General features: G+C 42.2%; 1 protein-coding gene across 1 annotated transcript in view; it reads left to right on the forward strand.

Annotated features, from left to right (window-relative positions):
- Positions 1-750: 750 nt before the first annotated feature.
- Positions 751-22,139, forward strand: part of C4BPA (complement component 4 binding protein alpha) — a 58,187-nt gene continuing 36,798 nt past the window's right edge. The window contains exons 1-9 of the mRNA XM_075542366.1: positions 751-760; positions 1,997-2,125; positions 3,332-3,514; positions 5,766-5,865; positions 8,766-8,851; positions 9,020-9,211; positions 13,281-13,463; positions 15,169-15,369; positions 18,583-18,774. Coding sequence (XP_075398481.1) covers positions 751-760; positions 1,997-2,125; positions 3,332-3,514; positions 5,766-5,865; positions 8,766-8,851; positions 9,020-9,211; positions 13,281-13,463; positions 15,169-15,369; positions 18,583-18,774 — 1,276 coding nt within the window. The remainder of the gene's footprint in view (positions 761-1,996; positions 2,126-3,331; positions 3,515-5,765; positions 5,866-8,765; positions 8,852-9,019; positions 9,212-13,280; positions 13,464-15,168; positions 15,370-18,582; positions 18,775-22,139) is intronic.

Consider the following 22,139-nt stretch of genomic DNA (forward strand, 5'->3'; position numbering starts at 1 on the left):
GATTCTGACTCACAGCAACCCGGCACGGCACAGGGAAGGTGCCGTGTGGGTTTCTGAGGGTGTAAATCGCTGTGGGAGCAGGGGGCTGGGTGGCTGGAATTGTTGACTTTGAGGCTACCTGCCCAATGGGTAAGCCACGACACCACCCTCTTCCTGGGAGGTCAGATTCCTCTGAGATGCAGATGCAGCTGTTGGAAATATCGATCCGAGTTGAGAATTGTCACTTACATTAAGAAGAAAAGAAACAAAAAGCTTAGGGAGTCAAACAGAATGAGAAGTTTTCATTCCTCTCAGTATTGTAAATGAAGGGAAAGCAACAGTAGCATAAGGAGCCTGTGTTTGATTTTGCACACACACAAAAAAATATGACAACAACTTCTTAAATTAGAAATCTTAATGTAAGGATTATTTCGGGAAAACATCGTTCGGTGAGATACTCAGTCAGAGGGCTGTTTGAAGGCCTGCTTCTCTGAAGCTGTGGGAAAGAGAAAGCTTCTTTCACTGGTTTTTAAAAGGCCTACAGGTTTAAGGCTAAGCATGGGAATGCCAGTAGTTGGCAACAAGAGAAGATAGGTGCACACGACTGGCATGAGACGTGCGTGTGAGAAAGAACAGGGCAGAATAAGACTTCTAGGAACCATTGAATTTGGGGAGCATGCTCAGTTTTGCATCTACAGGATAAGTGGACCTAGAGGTACGCAAGTGACTCAAGTATGGGCAAGTCCTGGACGCAGATGGAGACCAAGGAAGATGGTCAATGGTGAGCTCAGGAAAAGGTTCATTGGGTACCAGTGCTTGTCTCAGTTCCAGTTTGCCTTGACCAAGGGCCACAATGGAGACCACAACCAAGGGCTTCTTGTCCAGGGCCAGTGGTCTTTTTGGTGAATTAAGGCTTTATTAAAGTCACCTGCTGCTTCAGCAAGGCACCCGGGTGGTGCCGATAGACGTGCATGCAACTGCTAATCCAAGGGTTGGAAGGTTTTCACTCACCCAGTGGCACCATAGCAAAAAAGGTGTGGTGCGTTGCTTCCATCAAGATTACAGGCAAGAAAAGCCAGTGAAGCAGTTCTACGCACACACGGGGCCACCGTGAGTCAGAACTAGCTGTAAGGCACGGGTTTGATTGTGTGTGTGCATCTCTGTGTGGGAGTCATCACACTATAATTATATTTTTAAAATCATTATTGCAACGAGGATGTTTTGACTCATTCGAGTTCCACTCCTGGTCGAGTTACATCCCAACTCCATCGAGAGAATCCGGTCCCTGTAGGTTTTTGAGTGTTTCCTGTGCCTCATCAGGGATTTGTCTCTCTCCGCGCCCCTACATTTGTTTCCTTTGGCTCTCTCCTCTACCTTTTCCTGGTTTAGACAATCTCACTTGGCCCAGGCAACCATCTTAATCTCGTCTTCTCCTCTCCATCCTTTTTATCTGTTTTGTGCATATCTCCTGTAGCAGTATTTCTAAAACATAGGAACTGGGTCGTTTTCTAGCTTGAAACAAAACAAAACAAAACCCCACATATAAAAGCAACGCTCCTCTTCCCCTGCAGTGGAAAGTATGAATTCCTACATTTGTCCTTCCGTACTTCTCAGACATAGCTGGAAGCTTCTCCCTCACAGACGCTCTACTCTCTAACCAATTGGAAAGTAACTGCTGTTGTTCCCCCAACTTAAATTTCTAAACTCGAAAGTTCACACAACTTTAAAATCTCTAACTTTAGGGACCACCACCTAACTTGGACGCAAGCCCCTCTGTAAAGCCAACTCCCATCTCCCCATGAGGAGCTTCTCTCTCTCTGGGCCTAGTGCTTCTTCAGCACCTACACGCTCATTGCTCTTGTGTTATAGCATTTGTACGCATATCTTTTCTTCCACTCTAGGCTATACTTGCCCGTTGTGATTATCTTAGCGCATCAAGACAAACAGAAATAGCTATTTATGAATGAAAATATTAACGTTTCAACAGTTCATGCACCCCCCCTCCGCCCCCACCCAGGAGCTCCAAATTGGACCCTTCATAGAAAGAGAAACATGGCAGGCTGGCCCTTCTTCAAGCTGCGGCAAGTCTGTGATCCAACTCTGTTTCAAATGACCTTCATCTCGGCTCTCTTGGCTACCGTTCTTGGTGAGTAATGAGGAACAAGTTTGGTCTGGCAACAATGAATCAAGATCATCTACACCTTCTTTGTTATGTTTAATAAAGAGATGAGTACATTTCTAACCTAAGACCCCCTGGTGGTGTGGTGGGTTATGCACTGGACAGCCAACCTCAAGTTCAGTAGTTCAGAATCACCATTTGCTCCACTGGAGAAAGACAAGGCTTTCTATTCCCGTCAAGACTTAACAGTCTGGGAACTCACCTGGGCAGTTCTACAGGGTGGCTGTGAGTCAGAATCAACTCGATGGCAGTAGATTAGGCTTGTTTCGAAGCTTCTAGCAGAAATACAGCTTCAGGAACAAAGGGCTTACCTGACAAGCTGGGATTGCAGGACTTTGCTTTACACACGAGGCCATTTTCTAGAGACTTCTTCCTCAAGTTTCTTCTGCAGGAATTTCCAAGAACAGTTGACTCCTGATCATGCTTTAAAGCAAATCTGAAAACAACTTTCACTGTTGTGTGTTTATACATATATGTCAATTGGGGCTCCTGAAAGATAATCCATTCTGTATTTAATTCTTGGTAGAGAAGCAGAATTAAGATGTTCATATTTCAAGGGCTCAGTGCTTCCTCTTCCTTATCAAGGCATGAAAAGGTGTATATATTCTCCCCACCCCAGTTTAGAAGGCAGGTATTTTCTTTCTAATATAAGATGAGCACAGTATTGATGTATAATCAGATATAGACTGCAAAAAAAAATCCTACAGCTGAGAAATGATTGTATGTGGCTTCCTCCTTTGTAAAAAGGAATAAAATGCTGTTCTTGTTTGTCTTTCAACCCCCTCTTTTCTGAGGTCACCAAAGAGCTGTAGTGGAGTCACTACGAAGGCAGTAACTGCTTTTCCCGTTGAGGCTCAATTGTAGGGCCTGCTGGCAGTGCACAGATGGGCAGATGAAATCTGTTTCTGTCATCACAGTTGTATAAACTACCTCTCATTTACTAGTGATGACAAACTATGCCTATAGTCGTTACTATGTATAATTCTCACTGTCATGATCATTTATCGGCAGACATGTATTGCCAATCACTCATCAGGCTCATTGGACAGTGGGGAAGCAGGGGTCATGACAGGAGCAGCAGCGCGTTCCTGTCGTAAGAACCCTGCTACTGCGCTGCCGGGATGTGGAGTGGCCACTGTAACTGACGGTGCTCTCTATCATGCTTGTGTCCAGGTGACTGTGGCCCCCCGCCCAAATTAGACTTTGCGTTCCCAGTCAATATGGAGAATGGGACCAATTTCAAAACAGGAACTACTCTGAAATATCAATGCCGGCTTGGCTATGGTCGATCTAGCTCAAACACGCACCTCACCTGCGACATTGGAGGAGTTTGGAGCTACACCACCTTCTGCATCAGTAAGTGCCAGCATTTATTTCATTCCCTGTGCCTTCGTCTTCTTGGGAAAGTTGTTTCAGGAGGCAAGCAGCCTCCTGAATGCCAATGGGACTCTGTGACCGTCTGTTTCGGTGCATGTGTGTGTGCCGCTCTAGGAAATGTAAAACAGGAAAACATAGGAGCTAGTTAATTACATGGATATAGAAGTCTATTGCTTACAAAACTGTCCACCAAACACTTCTTTCAAGAATTGAATGGTATATTCAATTTTAAGATCTTGACAATGAAATTCATTTAAAAAAAATCATGCATCTTCCAAAGGAGGCTCACCTGAAATGTTGGCTATGTTTGGAAGATGATGCTGCCATTCACCCTCAGGTGGGAATGCAGTCAGAGATCATTGTTCAACACTAAGGCTATATAGGGACCCTTGTAGTGCAGTGGTTATGAGTTGGGCTGCGAACTGCAAGGTTAGTAGTTTGAAACCACCAGCCATTCAGAGGGAGAAAGATGAAGCTTTCTACTGTAAGGAGTTACAGTCTCAGAAACCCATAGGAATGGTTCTACCCTGTCTTAGAGGGTCACTGTGAGGTGACATTGACTCAATTGAAGTGAGTTTGGTGTTTTCCTTTCATGGTATACAATTGAGACCCCTTTTTGTTGTTGTTCCATTTGTGACCAAGGACATGGAGCAGCATGAGTTCAAAGGACATGCCATAGACAAATTAGAGCAGTGTTTCCTACATCAGGTATCCTGTCCCCTGGGAGCGCTGGAAAGATCCAGGGAGGCTGCACAAGCAGATGCCTACACTTTATCCTGGATCATGGACTATGCAGTACAAAGTAGTCCAGATGTGAACAGCCCTGCTCTCAGAGAGCACTGTAAAGTTGATTATGGTAGGTGCAGTTAGATTAACATGTAAAAAATTATCATCTGATCTCCCTTTTGCCCCATTTAAGTTTTCAGTTTTTAAGATATTTTATGTTCTTTTCAATTGAGGTTTTCTCCATTTTTTCAATGTTGTTGATTTTTGGGTTTTTTTTGTTTGTTTCTTTATTTTGTTTTGTTGTTTCTGTATATTAAATCCAGGATAGATAAATCTATGAGGCCAACGACTGGATTAGAAACTCCCTAGGGCATGGCAGTGGAGGTTGGGGGATGTGGGAGCCGGCAACCATGAATATGAGAATAAAGAAGGTGTTCTATAATTGATTATGGTGAGGATTGCATAACTCTTCATAACACGATTCAACGTGTATGACACAGGAATTAGATGCCAATGAACTTTTAATAAAACAAAACTACAACATTAAAAGTTGTTAATTACCAATGGGTAATTTTTTCAAAAAGTGGCTAGTAGGCTAAGTTTGGGCACCTGTGGATTAGAGCAAAGCTTCCTGGTTAGCATGTTAAATCCTGGACCATTGCTCCCTTGTTATTGGTGTTGCCAGTTGCCACCGCCAGTTCTGGCTCATGAAGACGACATGTGCAGAGTAGAACTGCTCAGTAGCATTGACCAGGCTGTGATCTTTTGGAAGCAGATCTGTCTATCATGTGCTTCTGGGTGGGTTTGAACTAACAACCTTTTTGCCAGTAGTCAAGTGCTTAACTGTTTGCACCCTCCGCCCCCACCAAAGGACTCTGATCTAATTGAGCAGAGGCTAGGACACATTTTTTTTTATTGATCAAATGTATCTAAAAAAACAAAATAAGTGATATCCAAATTTGCATTCATTTTTCTTCTAAATAAGATGCTAAGTCAGGAGCAAACCTCAAGAAATAAGATTGACCAGAAGGGTAAAGGGAATGTGGGGAGAGAGGGAAACCAACCGATCATCATGATCTACATATAACCCCCTCCCTGGGGGACTGACAACAGAATCATGGGTGAAGGGATACGTCGGTCAGTTAAGATATGAAAAAATAATAATTTATAAATTATCAAGAGTTCATGAGGGAAGGAGGGTGGAGGAGGAAGATAAAAAAATGAGGTGTTTGATACCAAGGAATCAAGTAGAAAGAAAATGTTTTGAGAATGATGATGGCAACAAATGTACAAATGTGCTTGACGCAGTGGATTAAGTATGGATTGTGATAAGGCCTACATGAGCCCCCAATAAAATGATTTAAAAAAAGAAAGAAGTTTGAAGTTGAATCGCTTCATCTCTTTGGAAGCAGTGATTCAAGTCGAGCAGTCATACCTCTTTTCTAATGGTCTACTTGTCAGTGCTTGGAATATCATCGTTTGATTTTTTTTTAATCCCCCTCAGGAAAGCGATGCAGAAACCCAGGAGAAATACCTAATGGCCAAGTGGAAATTAAGAGAGACTTAAGTTTTGGATCATACATAGAATTCCACTGTTTAGAAGGGTGAGTATGAGGCAATCAAGAAAAATAATTATTTAAAATGAATTTTTTAAAATAGCTATTGTAGTCAGGTATTCTAAAAATTTGATCTGTCTGTTAAGGTAACTTTCACTTCCACCCCATTGCCCACAAATCCCATTCCTTCCTGTCTGCAGGCAAGGATACACTGTTATTGGCCTTTTAAAAAAATGTGTATTTTTGTGTGTTTCCTTACACAAACAAAGTGAAGAAATCAGTATGTATTTATTTTCCCCCTTTCCAATATGAAATGTACATCTACTTCATGCCTTATTCTGTTTATTTGTCATTTCTATTTCCATGTGTTTACATAGAGGTTTCTTATTCGTCCCCTTCTATAATTCCACGCAATGTCCTTACATCCCTGTATCATAAGAAGCTCTGGGATAAGTACGTGTTTGGCTGTTACCCAAAAGGTCAGCAGTTTGAACTTATCAGCGTTCTCTGTGGGAGAACGATGTGGCAATGTGCTTCTGTAATGATTCTCATTCACTGCCAGAGTCGATTCTGACTCATCGTGACCCTATAGGACAGATTCGAACTGCCCCCACGCGCAGTTCCTGGAACAGAAAGCCTCATCTTTCTCCCGAGGAGCAGGTGGTGGTTTCAAACTGCTCACTTTCTGGCTAGCAGCCCAGACATGTAACCCGGGTTGCCAACAGACCTAGGCTGCTAACTGCAAGGAGACTTTCTCTTCCCATAGAGTCACTCCTCAGGAGAAAGAGGAAACTTTCTATTACTAGTTCTACCGACTCAGGAACCCACACGGGTATAGTTCGACTCTGACCTATAGGGTTGCTCTGAGTCGGCATCAACTCAATGGCAGTGATTGTGGTTCCTGTAGAGATTGCAGCTCTGGAAACCCCATGGGGAAACTCCATCCCATCACTATTGGGTGGCTGTGGGTTGGAGTGGACCCAATGGCAGTGGGCTTAGATGTGCCATGGCACTAGCAACCCCTTGATGGAGTGTTGGGTATTTTCAATTGTGTCTTTGCATATAAGTGCAGTTATATCTGTAAATTCCTACAGTGAAATTTCTCAATCAAAGAACATTGATATTTGAAAATTTTCCAATGGTCATATTGTCCCCTGTAGGTTACACAGTTTTTTTTACAGAGTTTACAAATATTAGATTTTCCATAGCACCTCCAGCAGAGTGTGTTGGCAGCCTTTGAAAACTTGTCCAAGGTTTGGATATTGGCCAATTTGAGAGATTAGATTGACATCTCCCTATGATCTTGATGTTTGAGAGATGAGAATGACATCTCACTATAGTTTTGATATTTGAGAGAATGACTCTCACTATGGTTTTGATGTACAGTTTCCTTATTATAAATTTCGTTAATCAGCTTTTTCAATGTTCAAGGGATATTCTAAATTATTGGTCAACTATCTAGTCATGACTTTTGCCTATTTATCTTATTGAGATTTTAAAGTAGAAATCCTTTTGATGACTTACTTTTACAGGTAGGTGGATCTGGGTTCCAGACACCCAGATTTTGGAATTTTTCTTTATAGGAGATATAGATATGTGAGGGGTTACCCTCCCCACCCCCACCCCCACCCCAAACCCCAAAGAACAAAAAAACCCAAACAGAAAAAGCTTCTGCTGGGCAGAGCTTTCATAGTACGCATTTTTCCCATCAGGCAAGCATCAGGCAACTCACTCTGAGTTAGTGCACCCAGTGGCGTCACCTGGGGAGATTCTTTCTGGTCACAGTAAATTTTTTTGTGTGAAAGCTGTTTCATTAGAACCTTGTTTTTTTGTGATGACTGATTTAAGAGAAGAGTGTGTGGCTGTGACATCTTGTTTCCTGCTTGGGAAAAATGCTACAGAAACTGTTAAGGTGTTGAACACACTTTACAAGGACAACTCTCTGGGTGGGTGGGTGGAGGGGGGGGAGAAATCAAATGTACAAGAGGTTTTCTCATTTCACAAAAGGTGAAATGTTGATTGATGACAAATCTTGTTCTGGACATCCATCAGTTTCCCAAATGGACAAAAATGTAGACTCGTGTATTTGGAGTTCATTCCACCAGGTCAGACTGGTTATCAAGCTTTTGATTTAGAAGTTCTGAAAAGATTGCATAATAGTATATGACAATAAAAGGCCTGATTTGAGGCATATGGGGGACTGTTTTTTCCACCACGACAATGCACCTATTCATGCAGCCATCTCAGTGCACCAGTTTTGGGCAAAAAAACAGCATGCCTCTCTTGCCCCACGCACCTGACTCACCTGACCTCGTTCTGCGTGCCTCCTTTTTGTTTCTATAAATGAAGAGGAACATGAAAGGGCAGCCACCTAGAGCAAGAGAAGAAAAAAAAATGAGGCAGGTGCTGTCAGCCACCCAAACAGATGAGTTTCAAAAAAATGTTTTCAAGAATGGATTTGCAGATTTGACAAATGAATTTAGAGCAATGGAGCATACTTTGAAGGTGATAAGGTTGTTTTGTAAAACAAAAATTAAATACACAGCTTTGGGAAAAAATTCCGATTTGGTAGGGTGAGAGCAACCCTCATATGTATAAAGATGTTTCAAAAATGTTTGTGGAAAAAGTACATCATCTTTCAATTACATTTCCCCCCACAAATTTTGTTGGAGGCCCTTATGCATATTCGAGTTTAAGCCTGTTTCGGATGTCAGTTGTTACAATCTTGTTCATAATCCTGGTCAGTGCTGAGATGCATCTGCATAGAGTCCTGGTTCTCAAAAGGTTCTGACTCCCAGCAACTCAATGAATGGGAGGGGCTTTCCAAGAAACATAGTATTTCTGCATTTTTAATATTGAGTGACAATTCTACCTGTGAAGACTCTTCTATCTAAGAAGATCCAGGGTAGGAAGGACTCTATTAAAATATTTGATCCTATTTTATTCAGATACATCCTAATTGGCTCAACCACCAGTTACTGTGAAGTCCAGGAGAGAGGGGTTGACTGGAGCGATCCTCTCCCGATTTGCACAAGTAAGGACAGATTTTGTTCATTCCTAACTTGAACCTAAGCCATGTGGTGCCTTTAAACTTCTGTGTGCCTTTGCTGCACTGTGTACCGTCCAGGAGAATTTGAGTCATGCATTTTAGATTTGTGATTATGCCTTTCCTGATTATTTTTCCCCTCTTCCCTCCTCCCAGGTATACATTGTGAGCCCCCTCCAGCCATCAGCCATGGGAGGCACAGTGGGAGAGAAGAAGATTTCTATACATACGGCTTTTCTGTCACCTACACGTGTGATTCCCAATACGCACTTGTAGGCCAAGCCTCTATTTCCTGCTCAGTGGAGAATCAAACAGGTGTCTGGAACCCAGATCCGCCTACCTGTAAAAGTAAGTCATCTAAAGGATTTCTGCTTTAAACCGCTTATTCTGTTTTGTTTAAAAGGGGAAAAAAGTATACTGAGGAAATGGAGCAATGCTTTATGGCATCCTTTGCTAGTACATAGAGGGGCTATGATCAAGTAGTGGTTACACCCTAGACAGCAATCTACAAGGTCAGCAGTTCAAAACCATCAGCCATCCTCTGGAGAAAGATGGGGCTTTCTACTCCCGTGAAGTCACAATCTTGGGAAATCTCACTGGAGGGTCACTATGAGACAGCATCGTTTCGATGGCAGTGAGATTTTGAGTTTTAGCATATGAGAAGAGTAGCAACTAGGACCCGGAGCTCATTGACTTTGTGAAATACAAGCTTATTTCTCATTTCCCTAAGTTGGCTTTGTTTCAAGGAGGTTCTCCTAAGCTATATGTTCTGAACCCAGGTGTTTGACGATGGGCCACCTTCATAATGAAATGTGCTTCCACATAAGGGGGCATCAGGAAGTTGGTGGGGAAATGGAATTCAAGGATAATGGAAATTTCCCCGTGAACTGTACAAAGCTGTCTCATCGATACAACATCCATGCCAGGAGCAGCAAAACAACAAGGAAAAAAAATCTCCCCAAACCTAGATAAATTGGACTTTGTCAAAATTTAAACTTTCTGTACATCAAAGGAATTTATCAAGAGAGTGGAGAGCTCATCTACATATTGGAAGAAAATCTTGGGGAAATGTGCAGCTAATAAAGATAGAATATCCAGATTATATCAAGGATGTCCACAACTTAATAGCAAAAAGAGTAACAATTGGCCAAGGGTTTGAATAGGTGTTTCACCAAAGAGGTTAGGCAGATGACTGGCAAGTTCAGGAAAAGATGCTCAGCACCACTAGTCATACCAGGACCCATGGCTGACCAGCTGGTTCCTACTCCTGGTGACCCAGGTGTGTCGCAGGAAAGCTCTGCTCCATAGGGATTTCAAAGACTGATTGGTCTGTAGATTATGAGCTCTTTCCTCAAGGTTCCTCTCAAAAATGTACTCCAATCAAGTCGATTCCAACTCACTGTGACCCGAAAGGACAGGGCCGATCTGTCCCTGTGGGTCTCGAAGTCTGGAGGTCTTTACGGGAGCAGAAAAACTCATCTTTCTCCTGTCACACTGGCTGTGCAATGGATACGATGAAACAAACACACAAACAAAATAAATGAACAGCAGCAGAAAGCAGCAACAGAGACTAGCATGTGCTAACGAGGCCGTGGGGAATGGGGAACACTCCCTCCTTGCTGGTGGGGATGCAACATGGTCTAACTGCGGGGCGGGGGGCGGGGAGTTCACAGTTCCTTCAAAAATTACATACAGAACTGCCGTGTGACCCAGAAATTCCAGTCGTGGCTATATATTCAAAAGAAACGAAAGCAAGGATGCAAACAGGAGCATGCACCCCAAAGCACTGCAGCACTCTTCACAAGGGCCAAAAGGTGCGAACAGTCTACAGGTCCCTGGACAGATGACTGGATACACACAACGTGGTGCCTGTAGATCAGAGATTATTACGTAGCCACAAGAGAAAGGAAGTCGTGATGTGCACTGCAACATGACTGAGTCCTGAATGCATTATGCCGAGTGAAATCCATTAGTCACAAAATGGCAAACATGATATGATTCCACTTATATGAAGTAGGTGTTTATTACTGGTCACCAAGGGTGAGAGGACGGAGCCTTCCTTGGTGTCCTCATGCGTAAGTATTTGACTGCTCACTGAGATGCCTGTGGTTTGAATCCACCAGTCGTTGCTTAGGGGCACTGGATTTCCATGAAGGGTCACGGAATACTCTGGAAACGGGAATACTTGCACAGCATGATGAGCGTAATCAATGTCACAAAAAAATGTTGAATTGGAAAATGTTGTGTAATACACACCAAAATAAAGACAAATTCTTCCGTAGATACAGAAAGATAAATTTTATTCTGACTATTAAGAGATTTGATCTCTAAATGACCACCTATCATGTCCCATTGCACCTTTTGTGCCACAACTACCTATCCTATTGGCCTGGGGAACAGAGCACTTTATCCCCAGAATGAACTTGGCAATACTGATTGACACTTTTCATGTTCATCACAGATGTCTACAGGAAAACAATGGGTCGAGTACAAAGCAATCAGTAAGGGAGCCAGAAGATATGTTCTTGCTAGTTGGCTGATTTAAGGGACTTTCCTTTGACAATGTGCCTACACTGTATCACCTACTGTTCTCACTCATCCCAGCACACAATGAAGCCAGGCTCTGAGAGAACAGGATACTGCAAACTCTAAGAGGCGGGAGTGGTAGGGGCTAAGGCTGAAAGGCCACAGGGCTAGCTTATGAAGGGTCTCATGCCTCATTCTCAGGAGTTCAGAATGAAGATGAAGGGGAGAGAGGACAAGGTTTTAAGCAGGGGGGTAAATGTGCTGCATTTTAGGAAGGAAACTGGCTTCCAAGAGCTGAACCTGAAGCCCAGGAGAGTGAAAGACAACCATTAGAACCATTCAGAGAAGAAAAGGTGGTTTCAACTGCAGCCTAGGCAATAGGTCTGGAGAGAAGTTGAGAGATTGATGCTGTTAAAGATTGTTAAATTGTTTCCAACTCATTCAACAGAATCAAACACTGCCTGGTCCCCAGTCATCCTCACAATTGTTGCTATTTGAGTCTATTGTTGCAGCCACTGTAGCAATCCATCTCACTGAAGGTCGTCCTCCTTTCCATGGCCTTCTACTTTACCCTACATGATATATTTCTCTGGGGACTACTCCTACTGATGACAAGTCCAAGTACAGGAGACCAAGTCTTGCCTTCCTCGCTGGTCAGGGTCATTCTGGGTTTCCTTCTTCCAAAACAGATTTCTTCATTCTCTAGCAGCTCTTTGTTCACCAACAATGTAATTCAAAGGAATACTTCTTCTCTGGTGTTCTTTATGCATGGTCCAGCTTTCACATGCAGATGAGGTCATTGAAGACATCATGGCTTGGGTCAGTCACATCTTTGTCTTCAAAGTGACATCTCTGTTAAAAAAAAAACTTTAAGGAGAGATTGTAGCTGTAGCGGTATCAGTGGTCCTTTCATGGTGTGAATGGTTAGTACTCAGCTACCAACCTAAAGATGGGCTGTTCAAACCCATCCAGGGAGCTGTGTAATAAAATCCTGGTAATTCATTTCCATAAATAGTACACAGCCAAGAACACCCCCAATGGAACCTTTTGCTCTGTAACACATGTAACACATGGTGTTGCCATTGGGCAGAACTGGCTAATTTTCAAAGTGTATGCCTGGGCCTTTCTTCCTAGTTTGCCTGAGTGTGGAAAGCTGTCCACTGTGAGCGAGTGACTGGTGACGTAGCTTGTTGCACCATAGCAACAGATAAGCTACCATAGGATGGCACTCTGGTAATGATATGAAATATATATACACACATTTACTGTCAAATGGTTCCCAAGTATGTTGTACAACACAGACCTTTGTGTTGTACTTGGAACGGAATTAGCAGTACCACCCCAACCTGTGTTAGTCTGGGTAGACTAGAGAAACAAATCCAGAAAGAGCTTGATATAAAGAGTAATTGTATATTAAGAAAACATCCCAGCCCAGTCCAGATCAAGTCCATAGTTCAATATTAGGCCATATGTCCAGTACCAATCTGTAAATTTCTCTTCAGACTCGCACAACACATGCAATGACGCTGAGTGCAGGAAGATGGGTCAGTGGGTGGGAAGTCTTGTGGATCCAGTGGCGGTGGAAGTACCTCAGGGCTGGCAGGGGTCTCCATGTGGCTCCTTCAGCTCCCGGGCTCTGGTTCCTTTAAGCGTAGCTCCATGTGTCTTGTCAGCAGAAAGACCAAGCAGGGAGTCTGGGTCTGGCCTTTAGTGAACTATTTATCTCCTTAGCTCCTCCAAATGAAGTCATCAAGCCTCAACCTGATTAACAGGCTAAACTCCACCCCTTCACTCATAATAGTCTCAAGTTGACACCAGTATGTAACTATCACACAACCCTTTTTAAAATGTCTTCTTTATAACCCAGTTGTCTTTTCTTATGTTTCCTTAGAAGTCACCTGTCCTCAGCCAGTGGTTCCCAATGGAATAATAAACACTGGGTTGCGGTCTATCTATACTTTCAAAGACTCAGTTGTGTTTTCCTGCAAGAATGGACACATCCTCAGAGGCAGCAGAACAATCCAATGCAAAGATGATAACAGCTGGCATCCGGCTCTTCCCACCTGCGAGCTGAGTGAGTATGGGCCACGAAGCGACTTCAGACTTTGGCAGGTCCTCTAAAGGCACCAAGAAATGCCAGTGGCAGCACGCTTGCATTTCCAGGCACCGTTTGTAACTTAAAGTGAAATGAATGGCTTCCTCTATTTTTTTTTCTTGTTGGATTTAAGAAAGATTCAGTAAACTGTTTGAAGTCCTACAGCATCACAAGGGCTAGCATATATGGTTGTGTAAATTATGCACACCCCAGTTTTTCTCTTTATCCTTTTATTGGGAGTGCTTACAGATAGCATAATATTTCATAGGTCAGTCATACCAAGCAGTATTGTACAATTGCTTCTACAATTAATTTCAAAACATTTTCTTTCTTCTTGAACTCCATGATATCAGTTCCCTTTTATCCCCTCCACCCCCCATCCTACTCTCCAGGAGCCCCCCTTTTTGTTCTATAATAGTTTTTTTGTGCCACATCTTACACATTCCAATCTACCCATTCACACACAATTCTGTTGTTCAATCCCACTGAGTGGGGTTATGCAGTCAACAATGCTATCGGCTCCTTATTCCCCACTTCCCTTCCATCTCTTCCTGAACCCCCAGGGAACCATTACTCCTGTTACTGTTTCTGAAGGGTTATCTATCTAGGCTTTCATGTACCAAATGATCTCAAATATACAAATGAATATAGGCAAATCTGACATGATTAATAAAAACCATAATAGTAAGGGGGAGCAATAGTAAAGAGCTAGAGGATAGTTATGTGTTTCAACAATGCTATACTGCACTCTGGATTTATCATTCCTTCCATGTGGCCCTTCTGAGAGGGACTGTCCCATTATCTTGTAGGTGGGTTTTAGATCTCCACTACATCCACACCCCCTTTATATTGATTTGGTTGCTTGCTTTTTAACGTCTGATACCCCTTCCTGATCTCATAGGCTGGTGTTACACCCCAGCTCTAAGGGGGCAGCATTCACATTGTCAACATCATGGATCAGTTTGTTTATGACAACCACTCCCTGGCAGTGGATAGAGAATTGCGATGTTCTCACAATATTTTTTATATTACACTTGATCGTTTTGGAAGGTAAAAGTAAAGTTTCATGAGAAATAAATGATTTTTTCCTTAAAAAAATGTTTGAAAGTCGCTTGTTTGCCACTAACACATTGAAGCCAGTTTCAGTTTTAACTTTCCTCCTTTTACAGCCACTCAGACCCACGTTTAGATCCGAAGGGTGTTGAGACTAGGATTCAACACTCAGTTTCAAAAGATGTTTGGAGTTTCATTTGTTCTTGTTAAGCCCTTACTCGATAAGGTTCCTGGTGCTGGTTGAGGGTGGGTGATGACTCTGACCGGTTCCCTCCATTAGTCAGGAAGGAGTCAGAGGTTGTGTCTGTCTGCGGCAGCTCTTCTGGCATAGTTCACTAGCAATGGGTCACACATCCACGTGGACAACACACTTTACAGACTACCACAGAGAGGAAGGACACGTCATGTGCTTTACAGTCAGCACAACACAGAGACCACGTGGTAGCACCCTTAGTGATCCCCCCGGGGGGCTGTGCTCACTTGGGTGCATGTTTCTGCAGTAGCCGACTCAGTCTCTGTAGCCAGTTCTTGGCTGAATGAATGCTGGACACTTATTGGTATAACTGGATTACGGGCCACCGTGGGAGCCTAGTAACAGTGTCCTTTTCCTTTGCTCTTTCTTTATGAGCAGACAGTTGTACCAACTTACCAGATATCCCACATGCTAACTGGGAAGTATATAACTACTACAAGCCAAAGAAAGAAAGCCTGTATGATGTTGGGACGGTGTTGAGGTACCGATGCCATTCTGGCTACCGATCTGTGGCAGATGCACCTATGACTATAACTTGCCGGGAAGATTTGACATGGACCCCATTCAAAGGGTGTGAGAGTGAGTTTTGTGTTTTTTTTTTCTATATATATAAAGCTTTATTTATTCTATATATTTCTCTTTCTCATATCAAATGCCCAGTATATGTGCCAGGGGTCTCTTCTTGAGTAGACTATCATTTCACCCTCCAAGGTTAAGTTCGAATTGTATTCATTCAGCAGGCTGCTGTTATTGCTAGCCAGCATTGTACTGGTCCTGACCCATAGGGACCCCACAAAACCATATTGGGAAATATTCCATTGTAATCTATAAAGTGTCCACTGGGTCATTTTTGGAGGTTGATTGACAATCCTTTCTTCCTGTTTCTGTCTGTTATAACCTGTTAGCAACATGGAAGCCACCCCTGACATACAGATGGTGATGGCTGTGAATAGAATGAACTATTTTGCCAGAAAAAAATCATAAAGGCCTTGGGATGTGAGGGGCTGAACTTATTTCTACCTCTCCCCATCCCAGCTCAGAACTGAAAGAGAAATAGAGCCAGAGGTCCATGCTTCTGCCCAGACAATATCAGAAGACAGACTATAAAGTACCCGTTACTAGAGACAGATTTGTCTCACCACCCTTGCCTTCCCCAATCTAGACTTAGGGGAGCCAGGAAAAGGGAAGTTCTGAAAGAGTCATGGACTCAACTAGCTCCAGTCTAACCCTGAGCTAGGAGGGCAGACAGACAGACATGGATTTCCTGAGAGATGTCTAGAAGACAGACTCTGATCCCCGACCCAGCATTCTTACCCCAGAGACACAGAATGGAGCCATCCTCCATTCTCACTGGTAGGAGATGTGTCTTTTCTGGGTGGGACAGTGAGTCACCAACTGGGCACCAGAGAAGAAAGAGAGAAATTGCTTCCTTCTCCACATCTATTAGAACCTTGACATTTTAAAGGGGGAGACCCCGAGTCCGGGAGACAGGAAACTACTCAACAGATTAAAATTTGGAAAATGTTGTGCATTTCCTGATGCATCAAAAGCAGCAAGTATAGTGCTTTAGATCAACTGATTGAAAGGACATTTATTTCCTATTTGTGACTATTCACAAATTAAATCTCAAGTATTCTGCCTCAATTTAGGGAAATAGAATGCAAGCTCTTGTTAACAAAAGAATGGAATTAAAAATCTTTCTTAAAAATATTAATAATATCTCCAAAAGAAACAAAGTATTGATAAGAAACAAAGTATCGATATGCATAAGCCTTTGAAGAGTCTCTTTTATGAATATGAATAATGGCATGTAATGAACAAGCCTCCTTCATCTGTGAGATGTTTAAACACCTTTTTAAAAATAGGCATATTCTTTTTATCTACTTCTGATTTGTGGATTTAATTTTAACAACAGATTTTTCTAGTCATTTAGAAAATAATTTTCTAATAATCTATACTGTAGAAGTAAAATTATATTTATTATTTGTATCATAAATTATGAGTCAATCTAAATTAAGGTTCACAGCTTACATATTTAAAAATTTTGTATACCGTACCCACCGCCCACAGATGTGAAGTTGACTCTGATGCATAATAGCCCCACAGAACAGAGTAGAAACGTTCCTTGTGGTTTCTGAGGCGGTAACCCCTTATGAACGCAGACTGCCTCATCTTTCTGCTTCAGAATAGCTGGTGGGTTGAACTAGCAACCTTTAGGTTAACAGCTTGGAACTTAACTCATTGCACCAATGGATCTTTGGAATACTGTACAGCACTATGTGAATGTGTTTTTAGAAATTGCATACATGCTGCACTTTTAAAAATGACAGTGGACACATGAGTGAGAATAGAAAGAGAGCATCGGAAAGGCTCCATGAAAATCAGCCTAGCTCCTGACTTAGAGATTAGAGCATTTTCTTCTACTCTGATTTTCCTCTCACATCTGGCAGTATTAACTTCCTGTCTTAATGTGTCTTTTAATGAATAGGATATTACATCCTGTATAAGGTCTGATTGGATTTAAACTGAAGAACTTGGTTGCTATGAGTAGGAATTGACTTGATAACAGTGGAGGTTTATCGGGGGAGGGGTATTTTTCTTAAGGTTCACATCAGAATGAACCAGAGAATCGGGGAAAAAATCAATAAGTAGAATCTACATTCAGAGAAGTATATTTTCTGAAAGGATTAACAAAATTTACAAACCATTGGCAAACTTAACAAAGGAAAAGAGAAGCAGCAAGTATCGCCAATAAGAAACAGATGTAACTGAAATATAAACAGATAATAGCTCAATACTATGAAGGGATACAGCTATCCAACAAATGTAACAACCTAGAAGAAATGGATACATGCCTAGAAACATACTGCCAACCCAGGTTAACACCAACCGATCTAGAAAACCTCAGCTGACACATAACAAGCAAAAGACAGATGTCAGGTCTAGATGGCTTTGCCAGGAGATTCTACCAGGCACTCAGAGAAAACTTGAAACCAATGCTACACAAACCATCCCAAGATATAGAAAAGGATGGCAACCCCCAGACACAGTGTGTGAAGCAAACATAGCTCTGCTACCAAAACAAGGCAGCGACATCGCCAGCATAGCAAATTACAGCTCCACATCCCTTATGAACAAAGATGCAAAAATCCCTAACAAGAATCCTAGTCAATACAATCCCCAAAAGTAATAAAAAAATATGTAACATATCATGATCAACGGTGACTCATACCAGGTACGGGAGGGTGGTTTCATATAAAAACAACCCCTGTAATTCACCATATAAATAAAAGGAAAGAAAAGAACTACATGTTTATATCAACTAATGCAGAAAAGGCATTTGACAAAAGCCAATATTTGTTCCTGATAAAAACTTTTGGCAAAATAGGACTAGAGGAGAATTCTTCTATATAATAAAGGCCGTATACATGAAACCAACAGCCCACATCTCACTCAATGGGCCCAAATTGCCCTTTATCACCATTCTTATTCCATAGCGTGCGGGAGAGCATGCCAGCTTCTGAGTTTGAAGGCACTGTGTTAAAGTGTTTTAAACGGTCTCCTGGAATCAGAAGTGGCTCAATAGCGTAGGGTTTCGGAACCGAAATCCCTGAGATGGAGTTACCTTATCATACCAGGGTCCAACACTGATGTTGACTCAAAATGTCTTAGTTGTACTTTTTAAAATCACATTTCCAAATCTCTGAGACCTTAAAAATGGAATGAGATTATGATGCACAGGAGCCTCCTTTTGACTAATTGGCTAACCGCTAGCTTTATTTTAATTTTTAGAGATATGTTGCCCCAAACCACAGCTGAGGAAAGGCAAAATCACTTCCCAGAGAACCAGTCACTCTACCGCGCCCTGTGACTTTTTCTTTGGGGACCAGCTTGGCTATTCGTGTGATGGGAGTTTTAGGAGATTCGAGGCTACTTGCCAAGCTGATGGCACGTGGAGTCCCGGGACACCAACATGTAGCAACGGTAAGAGCTTATAGAATTATTTCTCTTGGAAGCTTCTTCCATTGAGGTTATTAAGTGAAGGTCTATAGTTAGCTAAAAGAAGATGCATATACGTAAGGGTAAGTAAAAAAAGCATTGTGCCCTGGATTCCCGGTTCACACACGCACAGGTTTTCTGTCCAACAAAACATGTTTAAACATGTCTCAGACCAGTGAATGACTACAGACAAGTCCTCTCTGTAATACATTTGTTACAGTCTCCTTAGGGTGCTGGGATGCTGGCTGTTAGAGCTTTCAAACCAGTCGAAATAGTAGCTTCCAGGGGAATCTGCTGGGCCAGGTCAAAGGGGAGAGGTCAGCTTAGCAGGTTACGGTGACCATTTTCAGGGGGACTCCAAAGTAGTCATCATGATAGAATTTCTTGAAGAACGCAGGACAGTCACAAGGCTGATTATGAAGAACATTCAGAAAATTGAAAGCTACATTGATGAGCAAGTCCAGGAAAGTTCCTCTAAGAATGTTTTTCCCATCATGCTTCTGCACCTGCTCATTCTTGTAGGGTAGCCAGGACTGCCATATGTGAATTTCATCCAGAAGCCTTATTCCATCTATCCTACAGCCCCGATCTGACCCCGTCAGACTTCTTTTTGATCCCCAAAGTTAAAGAACCTTTTAAAAGAACATGAGGAGAACAAAACTGCTACTTTAATGTGGTGTCAACCAAGGGACACAGAACTCTTTGGGGGAAGGGCTAGAGAAATGGAGCACCACCTTCAGACGTGGACAGGACATGACAGAGGCTATTTTGAGAAACAACTAAGATTTTGATATTTTTGTTTAATAAAAGTTTTAATGATTTTATAATAAGATGTTTTTTTTTTTTTGCTTACTTACTTATGCATCACCTGCATGGTTCTACTTTAAATTGGAGTGCATTCACTTGTTAAAAAGTGTTCACCCCAGTCCAACATTCTCCTTCCCCATTGCTTGCTCGCATTCTCTTGCCCTTTCTGAACTCCTCTTCTGGGCCCCCAAATAAGCTACACTTAATAGATGAGTTAGACTTTTTCAAGTATTGTTTTCTATTTCTTTATCTTTACTCTCTTCTTCCTTTACAACTTGGTCCATAGGCCTTTACCCGAAGTATATGAACTGCCTATCTAAATCTGTTTTAATCATGTTTAACCTTTCCTTCCTTACATAGTAGCCTTCTGCTTCTTCTAAGCCAGGGTTTTCAAGCTTCCTAAGGCCACAACCCTTTAATACAGTTCCTCATGTTGTGGTGACACCACCCCCCTCACCTGACCATAACATTATTTTTGTTGCTACTTCATCGCTGTGATTTTGCTACTTCCATGAATCATATGTGTTTTCCGACGGACTTGGGTGACTCCTGAGAATAGGTCATTCTACCTCAAAAGGGGTCACAACCCACAGGTTGAGAACCTCTGCATAGCAGGATAGATATTATTTTTTCTCTTACCTTCTGGATGAGAAGGAACCCCCAGGATCCACAGTGATTAGGCATTAGTTGCAGCTAATCAACAGAAATCTTTCTCTATTTTTCTCAGTAAAAGTATTCCCACTTTAAGAAGTGGGACCTCGAAACCCGCAACTCTCAGAGTTCGGGAGGTAAGGAGCACTGAGTTCTCAAGTGCGTCCCTTAGAGTGATGGAAGAACCACTCATGCCCCAATCTCTTGGTTTCAGGACCCATACATTTATTTCACTGAGGACCCAGAATACATAGATGATGGTCTTTGATTCTGAGTGAAGTGTGCTCTGGAAGGTAGTGCCCCATCATTGTAAGCCATTGCCTCTCAGCTGGTGCTTCTGTTTGCTTTTAATTCCAAACTCCACAGGGTGTTGGGGTCTGTGTGATATAGTATGCTCCATGAGTGGATTCCATGTCCCTGGTCCCAACACTGAACTTCTTGTTATCACACAAGTCATAGCTAGAGGTCTTTTAGTTGAACTCAGTGCCATGTGTGATCAATACTTGATCAAGTATTCGAAAAGCCTTGAGCTAGATAGCAGTACTGACTGAGGTCTTCAGGCAGGAAAGACAAGCCCAGACTTGCAATATAAGTTCATGTTTGTCAGAATCAATGGCTAGCCCTTCTAGATTAGAAGAAGACCCACATAACCAACTTGCCACCAAGCAGGTTTTTGGTTCCTTGATGGATGGCATCATATCAGATATCTAGAGTTCTTGTTCGTGGGTTGCACATTCAGCTAGTCCTTCTTGGTACTTGGGAGTCATGCTTTGGGGATCATGCTTACTTATCCTTCATCCATGCCACATGCTCTTATTTTCCTTGGGCCAGGATGATGGAGTCACTGAAAGAGAGTAGCTAATTTCAAAAGACTAAGACACCTCCTCACAAAACAAAACCAATACCAAAAAATGGGTTGTTGAATGCTTCTTCTATTTGTGATGTACTTTGGCAGTGGTGACATGGAAAATGTAAATCTTTGCAATGTAAATCTCACCTGCTGATACTCTAGGTCTCCATGTGCCTGCTCTTCCAATCTTTCTCCTAACAGATGTCTACCAGACAGGACTTCATTCCAGTCTCCAGAAACCCAATTTCTTCTTTCCATGGGCTACTTCTTTGTCTAATAAAGAGAGTGATCAGGCATGCCACCTAAAGCTCTGCCTGTCAGTAGGATTTTCCTTACAATTGTTTTCCTAGGCCTCTCTTAATCTGGAGCTACTGCCTTGTTTTGCTTGCACACATACAAACAACTCAGACTTCTTCGTTGTTGTAATGAAAAATCCAGATAGCCACAATTGTGAGCTAAATACACAGTTTGGAAAATTTCTTTCTATCAAAGTGATGGGAATTATTCAAGGAAAACTTAAAGTGGGGCACTAGCTTATGCCTATGTGCACAAATGTATGCCCTACTGGAAGTTGCTAGTGCAACAATGATTGGGTAAAGCAGGACTCAGACTCCCTCCTTGTACAGCTTTCTTGGGCCATCTTGGTCCTGTGCCTGCTCACTCCCAAATGAACCACTTTTAACTTTTAATGGGTTGTTCTTGGGTTCTCTAGATCTTATAATTTAGATGATCTCATAGAACCCAGCTGCATGATAGGTGGTTGTGGCTACACAGTCTCTTGATGCCCCAAGTTTAGGTGTTTGATCTCTATTCATGACTAATGAATATGCCAAGAGTTCTATTTCTCAAACTATATAATTCTCTGCTGCATCCCATATCTGTGCTTCAAAAATGTCAAGGATAGGATGGACTTAAACACAGCAACAATTATGAAAATGGCCCAGGATTGTCAGTGTTCTGTTCTGCTGTAGACAGGATCATTATGAGTTGGAACTGACCAAGAACACTTAGAACAATGCAAACAAGTCTGCTCTGGTTCAGG

Source organism: Tenrec ecaudatus, chromosome 1, assembly GCF_050624435.1.
Source record: "Tenrec ecaudatus isolate mTenEca1 chromosome 1, mTenEca1.hap1, whole genome shotgun sequence".
NCBI classification, from domain to species: Eukaryota; Metazoa; Chordata; class Mammalia; order Afrosoricida; family Tenrecidae; genus Tenrec; species Tenrec ecaudatus.